General features: G+C 31.1%; 3 protein-coding genes across 3 annotated transcripts; 1 reads left to right on the forward strand and 2 right to left on the reverse strand.

Moving 5' to 3' along the window:
* Positions 1 to 471, reverse strand: LOC112685867 (the record flags this gene model as incomplete). The annotated part of the gene is made up of 1 exon (XM_025557892.1): positions 1 to 471. A coding segment is annotated over one exon (471 nt), but the record flags the coding sequence as incomplete, so codon positions are not given.
* Positions 472 to 1,840: 1,369 nt separating this feature from the next.
* LOC112685868 (mitogen-activated protein kinase 5-like) lies at positions 1,841 to 5,403 on the reverse strand. Its single transcript, XM_025557893.1, has 3 exons — positions 5,227 to 5,403; positions 2,555 to 2,798; positions 1,841 to 2,241 (listed from the first exon to the last, which is right to left on the reverse strand). The coding sequence occupies exons 1-3, from the start codon at positions 5,401 to 5,403 to the stop codon at positions 1,841 to 1,843; spliced, it is 822 nt and encodes a 273-aa protein (XP_025413678.1).
* A 6,093-nt stretch (positions 5,404 to 11,496) lies between these two features.
* LOC112685883 lies at positions 11,497 to 11,805 on the forward strand. The gene has a single exon (XM_025557908.1). It carries the CDS (start codon positions 11,497 to 11,499, stop codon positions 11,803 to 11,805), a length of 309 nt encoding a protein of 102 aa, XP_025413693.1.
* The last annotated feature ends 3,481 nt before the right edge of the window (positions 11,806 to 15,286 follow it).

A 15,286-nucleotide genomic window follows, 5' to 3' on the forward strand; every position in this document is an offset into this window, starting at 1 on the left:
CTACCGATTTGGAAAATATTCATTGAGGTAATTGCGAACAATATTTGCATTATAAGCTGGAGCTCCGTCTTGTTGGAATATTAAATTTGCTCTTATGTCTAGTGAAAGGTCATCTAACATATTAGGAAGCTCATTAAGTAAGAAATCGTTATATCGTCTTCCATTAAGAGTGCTATCGTAGAAGTATGGCCCTAATAGTTTACCATTTATTAAACCACACCATACATTCGTCCCCCATACAGTTTGATTGTTTGTCTCAAATGTCCACTGAGGTTTTTTGTCATTCCAATAGCGATGATTCTGTTTACTTAAAACTCCATTATTTGTAAACTTCGATTTGTCTGTCCAAAGAATGTAATTTAAAACATAAGGATTTTCGTTTAACTGTGTTTTCAACCAAGCAATAAACGTAATTCTATATTTGGCGTCACTTTCACGTAAATGTTGAATTAAATCAGCATGATAAGCGTGGATTTTATGTTTTTTCAAAATTTTTTGAACAACTCCAAATGAAATATTTATTTCTCTATTAATATGACAAATATAAGTCCTTGGATTTGCTATCATGTAAGCTAGTATTTGCACCTCAATATCTTCTCCAATAGCATTTCCTCGTCTTGGTTGTTGGTTAATAACTCGTTTGGAAAAAGAACCGGTGTCTCTCAAATTTTTTTCCAGTTTATAAAAAAAAATATGTGATGGATGCTACATATCTGAATTTATAAATAAAAAAAAAACATTTATTTTATGAGAAATTAAGCAAAGAAAATTAAATTTATGGTTAAATCACTGTTACTTGGATAACGAAGAGCATAGGTTTCTTTGGCAAGACGTGTATTTTTTTGGCATTCCCAATATGTAAAAAGCATGTCAATTTTTCTGAATTATTATTCATAATAACTAATAGATAAGTATTAAGTTTGGTTTAAAACTATAAAATATTCATTTTTATTTCCTATTAGTTACTGGCACTTACTTCAGAATAATATTGACTGAGAAAAATTCCTTATTTTGAGCTATTACTGGCACCTATGCCCGTATGACATTATAATTATAATGAAATTACTGAATTACTTAAGTTTAATAAAAATAAACACAATAGGTAAACAGGTATTTCATAAATTGGATTAGTTATTTATATTTTTATTATTATTAACTATGTATTTTATAATCTGTTATACCCGTGCAAATAACATAAAATCGAATTGCTATACCTCGGTCATTTTTTGACTTAGAAAAGAAATTCGACCACTGAAATTCATTAAAAAATACCAAAGAAAATAATATGTGGTCAAAAATGGATCATGCCATTTACAAAAAAAAAAAAAGTTATTGTGCGCATGCGCAAAATTAACTGTCAAAAAAATAGTTTAATTATTTGAAAATGTGTATAGTAATGTTTATTAGTTAGCCGAGAAAGCAGAATTGAAATATATGAAGCATGTACATAGTTATTGAGTGTTTCCACTTATCGTGATCACACTGTATACTTAACATAAAATGTTAATTTTGCACAAAGTGTCTATATTCTTTTTTATTTATTTATAAATAGTATATATAATATTTAATAATTTTAAATTGACACAGTGGAGAGATTAAATTAAATCATCTACATATTTTTATACTAATTAGTTACCATATATATATATATATATATATATATCCATTACATATATGAATATATATTATATATCATTATATATCTATATATGGATTTTTTAAATTTTCTTTATCAATATTTAGTAATAAAACATTTATATCAAATATTGATGAAGAAAATTTAAAAAAATCCATATATAGGTGGGGCTGGGGTAATGTATGAGCATTGTTATTTATTACATCACATTTTGTCATTTTTTATTCTGATTTCTAGCAATTTATCAATGTGAAATGAGAATCTTCCTTCGGTAAAAAATTTCATGTGCAATAACTGCTCAGCGTTTTTGCGGTTTGCTGGGTTCAGCTGCAGACAACTGGCGACTAGGTCTAGCATACTTAAAGTAAATTGGGGGAACACTTTTCTAAGTTCTGCAACAGTGTTGGTTACTGCATATGATTTCGATGACGATTTCAATTGATTTCCAACGTTTTGGTTATAACCAGATTCGCGTAAATAATTGTTGACATCCACCAAGTCCTCTGTTCTCCATTTCAGTATTTTTACTAGGTGTGATAACTGATGAGCATTCGAGTTTTGGGTGACCAAAGGTAATGTGTTGACCAATTCCGTAAAAATAATTCCTACAGCACGTATTGATATATAAAGTTTGAAAAAATCACATGTACAGAGCATGTATTGCAATTTATGATAACACGAAAAGACTAAAAAAATTATCAAGATTAAATTCATGTCTTATTCATTACACACTGTTTATATATTGGCATATGTTCGTATAAACAGCAAGTAAAATCAATATAGATTATAAATTGGTCGTTTTAAAATCTTTTTTTACTGTAAGATACTTACAGTACTTACATATATTTACATCTTTACTTTAAGATTATATATAATGCTAACGAAAAGTATTTTCAATAAACAATTAATAATACGCACCAACAGACCAAATATCGATCATAGCATCATAATTCGAATTTTCCATCAACATTTCCGGGGCTTGGTACCATAAGGTGCCTACGTTGGTGCTCATATCCAACGGTCGATCAGTTTGCCATTTCAAACGAGACAATCCGAAGTCACAGATTTTGATGACGTCATTAGCAGATAGCAGGATGTTTTCCGGTTTGAGGTCACGGTGCACAACATGCCGTCCGTGGAGATAATTTAACCCTTTCAACACCTATCAAAAACGTCCCGTGCGGTATATTTTAATTATATTATAATTCCAACTCACGGCGAAATAGAAACAGAGATACAAGCAACTAATTAACCACAATAATTAAACTATGTAAACCCACATTTTCATCTTGCATTGTTATGTGCATACATATTATAATGTCACGGGCATACATTCTATCACATAATGTTACAGATATATATAAATACTATATCGATTGCATTACAATAACACAATGATTCCACTATGGTTAGCTATAAAACATGGTGGTTCACAGTTAGGAATATAATAATCAGGATTCACTCTTAACTACACATAAGGGTGTTACAGTCAATGCATTTGTTTTCAATGCTTGAATACACACGAGTGAGAAACACAGGAGTGGAAAATAGTAAATATATTAAAATAATGACTAACCGAATGGACCAGTTATGTTAGGTATAAATCACGTATAAAATAATGATTATACGGATGAATATATTAGAATATATTGCGACAAATAATCAGAAGTTACACTCATGAATTATTAAACATAGGCCACATCCTTATCTAACAAAGAAAACTTCATATAAGGAATTCACATATCAATAACCACATATGGTGGTGCACACGGGTAAAATGACCAAATGATTAGAGATTTCTATGAGATCGGGGTATATAAGAGGGTTCAGGCAAGGGTTCAAGAGGGTATATAAGAACAGGCTCTTTTTCAGATATGTTTTAGTTTGTAAATGCACACACCTTCACGCCAGTTTGTTTTATAAATTAATTATTTGGACTTAGAATAATTTTACAAATTAAATAAATTTGACTTGGAAATATTTCAATAAAGTTAATATTTTAAAGTCTTGAGTTATTTATTTAAATATTATTATTATTCTACATTGATTACGAAGATGAACAGTTGAGTGTGCTCATTTCTCATTGTACTGTCCGGCACATACCAGCACGCAACAGCATTTATAATAATTTTATAACTATGAGTAACCAACCAAATTAAATAATTTTTAAAATAAAAATAAAAATAACACGATAGTACCGGCCTCCTCAGACGAAGATGGTTTCCGCTTTCCCAGAACGCCCCGGGGAAATAAAAACAACAACACTCAGATCCAAACTCAAACTTTTTTTACTCCAAATCGATTCGCCGCTCTTCAAAATCCAAACATTTTTAATTTTAACACAGCAGCATAGAAGAAACCGAAACAATCACCCAAAATTATAACGAATCCACAAACTTGGACATGTTTAAAGTACCTCCTAAAAACGATCAGATATCTCCAATCTTCATTGCTAATCAAAAACTCGACTACAACCAATTATGCAAATCGAAGAAAACGGTTTTCATTGCAAATCCACTCAGAAACACACAAAAGTCCAAGCCAATACCTCTGATGGCTATCATCAAATAATTCATTTTTTGACCACCTAAAATAATGCACAATTTCATACCTACCAACCACAAAGTAAAAAACTTTCAGAGTAGTACTACGTAACCTCTACCCATCTACAACATGTGAAGAAATAAAATCCTTCTGGGAAAACTTTAACTTTTCAATATTGCAAATAGTTAACATAAAACAACGTCTAACAAAGATAGCTCTCCCTCTCTTTTTTTTATACCTAATTAAGGTTGAAGAACCACATAAACGCCGTGAGTTCGTACAATGCCAGAAATGTACAGACTACGGCCACACTCGTGGTTGCAACTATAATTCACGCTGCATTCGATGCGGTAAAAATCATAAATCGTCCTCCTGCGACAAGCCGAATGAAAACTCTTCCACCTGCGCTCTCTGCCAAGGCAGCCATCCTGCCAACTATAGAGGATGCCAAATACACAAGCAACTTCAAAAATCTTGTAAACCAACTTTAAAATTCTCCCTTCAAAATTTAATGCCATCTACTCACCAAACTAACCTACTGGCGACCTCTCCGCCCCCCACCACAATCATGCCCAATCACAAACTTCCTACGATCATATCACTTCAGGAACTAAACCAAATCCCACACCTACCCCCGACCAATCACTTGACATCAGATCAGCACTTAATAACTTGCTGAATTTAAATCGATACTAAGCCCACTCTTCGTATAACCGTTATGACAAAACTACTTAAAAACAATAATGATAAATAATACTATCAGCAACTCACTCAATGTTCTCTTATGGTATAGCAACGGCATTCTCAACCACACAAACGAATTAACAACTAAATTACACGACAAAAGAATTGACATAGCTGTCATATCGGAATCCCACCCCTCACAGACAGTGCTAGGATAAATATCCCCAGCTACCAACTGATAACATCGAACCACCCAGATAGTACCGCACACGTCGGATCCGCGATTCTAATCCACACCTTCTATTTTATCCTCTACCCAACTACAGTAAAGAATATATACAAGCATGTGCAATATCTCTAACCCTAAATCTCAAGACAGCTGCCGCGTATTGTCCACCTAAACATAAGATCGCAATAGATAAATTTAAACTCTTCTTCAAATAGCTAAGCCACAATTCATCTTTGATGAAGATATCAATGCTAAATACCCTCACTAAGGCTGTCGAACCAGCAACCCACGACGTAATACTCTCCTTCATATCGTCAACACTGAACAATGCCAAATTCACTCTCCACTTGATCCAACATATTGGCTTACATCCTCAAGGAAACGTTCCGACATCCTTGATATCTTTATATCTAGAGCACCAAACAACCTATTCCATCACATTGAAAACTTCAACTCTTTGTACTCGGACCACTTAGCTGTACTCCTCACTATAGATTCTTCACCTCCAATTATAAAGAATCACCCATCACTCTCAAACAAAAATACAGACTGGAATAAATGTCAAACTCTACTCACAAATGAGACCAATTTAAACATAAAACTAAAAACCCCTAATGATATCGAAATCGCCATATCTAACTTAACCAGCTCAATAATATCAACCGCAATAAACTCAACTCCGCACATCAAACCCATACCTCCATTTTTTTCAAATCTTCCTATCCACATACGATCTCTAATCAATGAGAAACGTCACGCAAGTGCCGTATGGCAAACTACCAAATTTCCTTCGGATAAAAGACAACGCATGAACACCCTCTCCGCACACCTAAAAAGACTACTCTCAAAGCTTAGAAACGAATTGTTCTCCAACTATTTATCTTCCCTTACATCACAAAATGGCTCATTATGGAGAGCAACCAAAAAGCTCTAAAAGACAAATCTTCATACTCCCTTCTCAAAAAAAGGGATAGTTCATGGGCCATAGATGATCTAGATAAAACAAAAACCTTCAAAACCCACTTTACCGAGGTCTTCAAGCCACACGTCACCGAAATCAATCCCACCTTCCATAAAGAAATTGACGAATTTCTGTCATCCTCTCTGTCCCTACCTCTAAAAGCGTTTTTTCCTGCCGAAGCCCAACACGATATCTCCATTTTTCCAAAAAAGAAAGCTCCTGGTTCTGACCTCATTACATTTAAAATCGCCAAAAACCTCTGTTACGTTTAACACTTTTATTTTAAAAAGTTACAAACACGACACCTTTATGAATAAGATATAAATTATATTTTATTTATTAAATAATCATAAAAGTAATAATCAATTTGTAAGTTCAATTGATATTACTACGCACAATACTACATGTTACGAATAATACTGGTTCAGGTCTTGATCGGGGAACTAACGCACTCGCCTTATCTTCTATCGCGACGAACACCGATCGCGACCGAACAACCTCCTCAAAAAGACGATAATACTCCTTACTTATATCTTCAATTCAACCCTACACCATGCCTTACCTATTTTCCACTCCAATGGAAATCTATTATAATATTAATTCCGAAACCCGGCAAACCTCCCGAATCTCCCTCATCGTACAGGCCGATTAGTTTCCTACCTTTTTTTCAAAAGTCCTTGAAAAATGAGTGCTCAAGAAAATAAATCCCCTTAATAATAACTTCGAAATTATTCCTAACACACAATTTGGTTTCCACAATCGGCACTCCGCAATTCATCAAATAAACAGGATCACAAACTCAATTGCATCAACATTAGAAAAAAAACAATATTGCACCGTAGCTTTCCTTGATGTCACACAGGTCTTCGACCGAGTGTGGCACGATGGTCACCCTTATATACTAAAGAAAATCTTACCACCTACGTTTTACTTGTTTTTCAAATCCTACCTTCACGAGCGTAAGTTCGCTGTACGATACTGCTCTTCTTTATCTGACTGCTCCGAAATTCAAGCTGGAGTTCTCCAAGGTGCAATTGCAGTCCCTTTGCTATTTAATATATTTATTGCGGACCAACCTACTTCCACTAATACCTTTGTTGCAGAATACGCTGACGATAAAGCGATTATTTCATTTCATGAAAATCCATTCACAGCTTCAAGCATACTTTAATCCCACCTCACTTAAATTGAAATCTGGTGTAAAAACTGGTAAGTCAAAATAAATGAATCCAAAATTTGCCATATAACTTTTACATTAAAACAAGGCCTACGTCCTCTAATCACTTTCAATGACATCCAAATTCTCACTTCACTTTCTACAAAATATCTAGGTGTTAACTTTGACAAAAGATTAACGTGGAATCACCATATCCACACCACCAAAATTAAGATAAACTCTCGCCTTCGTTCCCTTAACTGCTTTTTAAACTCTAAATATAAATTTTCAATCAGTACTAAACTAATGCTGTACAAAAGACTACTAAAATTTATTTGGACGTACGACGCCTAAATCTGGGGTTCGGCAAAAAAATCCAACATTAAAAAAAATCAAGTTGTCCAAAACAAAACTCTACGTTTAATTACAAACGTGCCTTTCTATGTCTCGAACCACACCTTATACACTGACTTAAATTTTTTTTAATTTCTTTTTTTTATCTAAATAAAAATTAAATTATCTTTTATCTATACCTAAATATAATATTTTAATTTTTTTTTGTCTATTACCTTTATCTAGATAAATTTTGCATTATCTATTTCCAACACTGAACAAGCAAATACATCGTACTCACGATTAAAAGAATATAAAGTATGTATGTATAATTGTTTATAAATCATAAAAAAAAAAAAAAATTGCATTCCGTGTTCGATTCCCGTCAGAGTAGTACTATGTTTTCCGTATCGCTTAGTATTTATAGCTTCGATAGCGTAAAGACAAGTTTTCACATAACAGGTATTATCATTGATTATAGAATAGATAGATAGTCCATGGTATAGAGATATTAGGCTACTAAAATTATGTTTGTTCTAGCTGCCGATAGAATGCGTTGTATAATAGAAAAAATAATTATTTTACAATCTTTATAGATAAATACAGAACGAGCGTCGAGCGCGCTGCCGCACTGGGCGGGGCGGGCCACAGGTGGTCATAACTCAGTATTGCATTGCGCCATTGCGGTCAGAGTTATTTATACATTTTATTGATATTTAATTCCTAGAACTTGTACCTAATGATTTACTATTTTAAATGATATGATTAAATTGATAATTAAACATGATTAAATCCGTTTACGGCGGAATTTTACAGATTTTACCGAAATTACTCAGTTTTTCAACAGTTTTTCCTCATTTCTGGAAAAACTATGGAGATTTTCGAAAAATGACCTCCCTAAATTACCATCTCAGTCCAATTTCGAATTATTAATGTTAATTATTAATGCCTACAATAATTTTCAGAAAACATTCTATACTTCACTTCAATAATTTGAGTAGTGAATTTTAAATACCAGGCACCAGATACCTTTTCAATTATTTTGACCTGTTTTGCAAAAAACTATGCATGTGAGTAGACATAATTTCATACTTTTTTCATTATATTTGTAGGTATTGATGAATATTTCATAATATAATAAAATACAATAATAATACGGTAAACTTAACTGTCAGTTATGACATATAACTATTTATTTACACAATTGCATATCACAATTTTATAGTAACAACATCACAAACACAAAGATATGGATGCAAAAGGTTAGCAACCTACAAAAATAAAACAATACAGGTAAACTTGTCAAAGAAAGAAAATGTTTAACTTCTCAGGCACAGGAAACACCATGATCAGCAGGCTCTGCAAGTTCTATACTCAGTGTATCAGCAAATATATTGATCGATTGAAAAACAGATGAAGCCAACTCATAGGTACAAAAAAATAAAGAACAAAGAAGTAAGGAATACATAAATATAAAATTGTAATTATTTTAATATGTTTTAATATTTTTAGTTTTGAAAGTTTTGCTAATTTTGATGTGGATGAAAACATTTTTGTTTTATTAAATATTTTGCATATTAAAAAGTGTTCAATTATATACAACTTATGCTCTAAACAGTTTGTCATTGATTCGTTTAGCCATTTTTTAATTGTATTATTATTTTTTTACAAGTTCAGTTAATTGTTGTTTAATTTTCTTTTTATGAAAATAGTTTTTATAATTATTTTAAAAAACATTTAAAATTTTATTTATAACATTATTAAAATTATTTGGTGGCGCTTTAAGCCCACCAAATATCATTTATAAGCATCATTTATTGGAGTGTAGTTTTTATTCAGAAGAAGTAATTGTTTTTTATCACATACATTTTTCTTTGTAAACAGTTCTTGTTGACAAAAGTTACAATTAAATTTTTTTATACATTTATAACCCAAATATCCAGAAAAGTATTCAACAGAACAGTCCTCTAAGGTAACATCATTATCAATATCTACATTTTTAATAGAGTCCTCATCAGATAATATAGAAGAAAAAAGGGACAAATTAGAAATACACTCTGTGTCAGAATCAGAATTTAATGATGAATCATTTGAATTTACTTGATATTGAAGTCTTATTGGGTCAATTACTATAGGATTGTAATCTTCTAAGGTTGCCTCACAATTTGTTCTAGTAGATGTGCATAAAGAAAAAATACAATTAATTCTTATCGAAGTCCTAATCGTTCTGGCTGTTGGATTCTTGTTATAACTACCCTTTTGTCGAAAAATACTAAAAAGATTTTCTAATACATCCTGATTCAAACGGTTGGTCATTAAAAATACTATATCATTAGATTTTTCTTCTTCAAAAAATTGCAATATACCATTAATGGTCTGCTTAAAACCTTTAAAAAAGGGTGGTTGTGTTAATTTTCCTTTTTTTAATTTATGTAAATCTGTGAAGTATTGCGAAGCTTCTAATAAAAATGTTTTACAGTACCTGAATCAGTTAATGTACAGAGATATGGATTATGGCTATATAAAGACCGGCTATTTAAACAATCAAATAAATTATTAATGAATTCAATAAAATCTGCTGTGTTTGAAGCAGTGCTACTTAGAAGTTGTCCTGTTTGTATGCAAGTTCGGATTGTTGCTGACATTGAATTGCTTAGTAATTGTGTGGTTAATTTAACACGCATTTTTTGAAAATAATTTGTATAAATATGAGCATCTGTTATTTTAATGAGAGACCTACTTTTATAATTTTTTTATGTCTAACTCATAAGTTTTTTTTTATGTCATCAAATGAGATTATATTATCATCTTTAATAAAACAGGATTCAATTAAATTATTTCTTACACTTTTAATTAAATGTGAAACGTCAAATATAGAAAATATTTTATTATTATCAACATTAAAATATGGGCTATCTTCTGAAATATTTAATGATTTTAAAGTACTTTGATTGTTTGTGCCTTGATCGCAAACAATAACTTTTGGACACAATCCTACTTCAAATAATTTTTTAAGGACGTCAATTATTAAATTTTTTGAATTGATTTTGTCAACACCAGGATGAGAAAGAAAATAGGCGACTGGAAATTTCCACGATGAATAAATACCTCGAGCCATAAACACCAGAACACAGTTAGCACTTTTATTTGTCCTGCCATATTGACCTAAGTCTTTGAAACCTTCAATGAAATCAAATTCTTCGGAATATTCTATAAATTCTTTTATATATGTTACCGGAAATGTTGACAATTTAGGAAATGACGACAATTCCTAGTAAATGTTGACAATTCCTAAAAGCAGAAGGCAATGTTATCATCGCCTAGGAATTGTCGTCATTTCCGTAGTTTATTAGGCAATGTTATCAATAGGGCCCGGAATTTGATGATCTAAAAAATAAAAATACATAAAAAAAAATGCATAAAATGACATTTATTAATTTTTTTTTTAAATGATTGTATATTTTACTGTAAAAATTGATAAATATTGTTTTGATACAAATTATAATTATTATAAATTAATTAAATAAAACTATATATTATAGTCATTTACACTCTATATAGTAGACACTATCGAACTAATAATAATGCTGTCAAACTCAAATTAAATGAGAAACGGAGACACATGGGTATATAAAATAAACTTATAAAATTATTTTGTGTATCAGTGCGGAAACATGAAATTATATCAAACACGGATTTATGTCGATTGCGATAACCGCAAGGTAAGGTTAACCGAGATCTAAGGCTCGGGCCACACGGTGCGTTGCTGCCGCATGCGGTGAAATAAATTGCGGTGGCACCGCAATAACATATTCGGCCACACGATGCGGTGTGGCAGCATGCGATAAGATATTTTTAAAATTTTAAATATTAGGCAAACATAGGCAAACGAAATTTCGATCACTTTCCTACTCGGTGTTATATTGAAATGTTTGTTTTGTCAACGCTTTATTATGTCAAGTAAAACTTTATTACAAGTTCTGTGTGTGGCAGAAGCAGCCGGAGAGCTGAATAGTCTCGCTTCACCAGAACGAAGATACTGGGTCCATCCAATGAACTCCGACCGTGAAAAAAAAAAAAAATTTACAGCTTTTTATGAAAATATTCGCAAACATCCTGAAAAATTTTACGAGTATTTTCGGATGTCCTTAAAATCTTTTGATGAACTTTTAACAAGACTTCGAGTACATTTGACAAAAGAGAATACCAATACGCGTAATGCAATAAGTGCGGAAGAAAGACTGACTGTGACTCTGAGGTAAGTAAATAATTATAATTTTAATTCGAAAATAAATAAATTAAGACGTAATTTTTAAACATTTTTAAATGTATCACATATTTTGTTAATACAAAATAAGAAACGACGTGATCAAATTTTCTTCTAAAACGTAACACAACATTTCAACTTCAAAATGTTTAATTTTATTAAAAGACTTTATTAAAATATATTTAATAATAGAATATACATAATCATTTTTATTAAAAACAAATTATATAATTTGAATAAAATACTGTTTTCAAACAAAAAATCTAAACAAATTCAACTTTTAAATAAATAAATAAAATGCTAGTTACTTCATATTCACAAAGAGAGAACCTTTTCCTCATTTTTTGATTTCAAGCACTAAATAAAAAATGTATTTTGATTAAAATTAACTTTATTAGGTACCTATACCAATATTAATTCTTTTTTTATTAAATTAAGTTAAGAAGAACTTTGTTGATGTGGACCACCATGTGGCTCATATGCAAGTGAACACTGAGCGGAAGAAGTTTGTTGGGGAAATTTGATTGAAGTCGGATCAGAATAAAGCAATGCTTGAAGTGGTTCTGGAGAATTTTGAGACGAAACAACTGAAGTTTGAGACTGAGATGAATTTAAAGATGGAAATTGTAAAGCATTTCTGAAGTGGCTTGGATAAATATTGGACGGATAAGTTGATAGATTGAATGTCGGAGTGGATTGGTGTGTGGGGTGAACATATGGAGAAGGATATTGAGTGTTAATTTGATTATAGTTTTGAATATGTTGTTCGTGTTTCAAAAACTGCAATACGTGCATGCGAAAATCTAATTTCTTTTCTTCACTTAATTTTTTTATTTCTGGAAGTAACGACATTAAAAAGAGTTCATCGGAGTCTCTTTCTTCTTGTTTTTGTAAAAACGAAATCAATTTTGTTTGAAATGGATTCATTGTAGGATCTTTTGATTTTTTTTTTTGATTTTGAATTATTTAGAGTAAATGATGTACTTTGTGGAGAGTCTTCGTATTGGATATTAAAACTTTCTTCTTGGTCCAAACTGTGGTCATGTGAAATATTATCATCTAATACTGCACGTTCTTCTTCAAAATTACCTGATGTACTATATTAAAAAATATTCACATAATTAATAACAAAGAAATAAAAAATGTTCAATAAAATAATTTGATTCACCTTCTTTTTTCTAAATTTGGTTTCAAAAATGACAGCATGTCGGCAAAATGGTATTTTTTTCTTTTTGAAAAAACCAGAACCACTTTTAGTATTTTTTTCTTGATTAATATATTTAATATAATTGTATTTTCTAATAAATTACCTCTTTCCTCTTTTTGTGAGATTGACAAATTTTCCCAACCAGAATATAAAATTGCCGCAATTGAATTCCATTCCAATGATTTCATGTGTTTATCATGATAATCACTAGAGCTTACATCCCATAAGCAAGGTCTAGACTCTACCTCCAAAATCAATTTTTCAAAATCAAACATTTTTAAATAATAAATAATTTGTAAAGATATTAATCAAAATGTTTTTTCAAAACGAATATATCTAACGCATGCGTTTTCACCGCGTCGTGTGATCGGTATAATTGGAATACACGTGTTTTGTATTGATAACAGTGTGCGGTGCTGCCGCATCAACGCAGCATGTTGCGGTGAAAACCCGCCGCATACGGCAACACCGCGTCGTGTGGCCTGTTCTATTTTAAACTTTACGTTCCGTACAAAAACCCAACGCATGCGGTGACGACGCACGCCGCCGCATGCGGCAAGAACGCATCGTGTGGCCCGAGCCTTAGTAGGGCTCGGAACTTAATGCACTTAAAAAGTACTAAATATGTATGCACTTATGCGCTTAAAAAAGTACAAATATGCTCTAAAAATATGCACTTATATTTAATTATTTTACACAACATTTTCATTAGCACAAATATTTTTTTAAATTTGTTAATAAAAAAAAAACAAAGTAATAAAAGTTATTTTTATTTATATTTTTTAATCATAATTTAAACAAAAAAATAATAGTATAAATAATAAATAATATAATAAATAAATAATAAAATAATAATACTCTATGGATACCGTGTGCGAGACACGTTAAGTGTATCATTTTAGAGTACAGTGATTGAAGTATTCGCCCAGCTTTCACCATGTATGGTGCGGCATCGGTCACAAACAATAGGACGTTATCATGACGAATTCCGTTTGGCCAGAGGACGAACATTGAATGATCAAAAAGTTTAACTATCGTTGAATTATTTGCTTTTTCCAAAACTTCGGTTGTTAGCAAATAAGTTTTTCCCGGTGCGTCAGTATTTAAAGTTCCTATTATAACGTTAGCTACATATCTGCCTTCAGAGTCTGTTGTTTCGTCGATAGACACCCATATTTTATTTCCTTTAATTTGTTCTCTTATATTTTTTATAGTTTCTTCGTATATGTCGTCGACATAAGTTTTGCGTAGTGTCGAGTCACTAGGAATTTCTCTTGACGTATACTTTTCTAAAAATGATTTTAATTGAGGATTACTTATTTTGTAAAGTGGTATATTTGCTGACAATAATGCTTTACATAAATCGTGTGAAAAAAGACACTTTTTCGGAGTATTAGTTACTAGCTGTTGAATTTCAGAATTTGTGTTTTTTACGTTTTTTCTAATAATTGCTCGTTTATGTTTCTCAGTGTTAACGTGTTGAGTGACCACAAATTTTCGATCACTGTTAACTTTCACTTCACATAACTTACAGAATAAAATACTTCCGTCGGTTTTGAATATATCCGTACCATATTCCAAAACAAAACTATTCAAACGATTTTTCGCAGATTGTTTGGTTTTCGGCATTATGAAATAAAAATAATATAAGTAGGTAATTGAAACAAGAATGACGCATAGAACTACTAACTACAACAGATAACACGGACGTATAAGCCGGAACTGACAAAAATATCTAAGCGGTAGGTCTATAAATGCCATTAACAATAGTCAATAATCATTGAGTTATTTTCCTATAAAAGTATTTATAGAAAATCGTCGTACTTCGATAGCAGCTGTTTCTATTTTAGATTTGTATAATATTCTATTTTAGATAAAGCTATCTGTAGTTGTAATTTATGTACATATATTAATATTATATCATATTAACCGATAGGGGAAAAACAGTTTTTAATGTCAAATGGAAATTTGAATAATACGATACAAGAATATTTAGTAAGGTCTCTGAATATGAATGTATTTATTTTTTTATTTACAAATTTTCATGTTGAATCTCCTAATCTCCATAAATTATAAAATATGCTTTAAAAAATTGTAAAATTAAGAAATATGCTCTAAAATCTAAAAATCACTAAATATGCAAAAATATGCACTAAAAACTTTTGATATGTTTTTCGTAGTGTCTTGGAATGAATTTCTAGCTTGCTTAGCAATAAATCTAATGGTTCAAAAAAATCATGCAAATGCAACAACTTCCGAGCCCTACTTA

This window comes from Sipha flava, unplaced genomic scaffold, assembly GCF_003268045.1.
Source record: "Sipha flava isolate LNK unplaced genomic scaffold, YSA_version1 295_pilon_pilon, whole genome shotgun sequence".
Taxonomy (NCBI): Eukaryota; Metazoa; Arthropoda; class Insecta; order Hemiptera; family Aphididae; genus Sipha; species Sipha flava.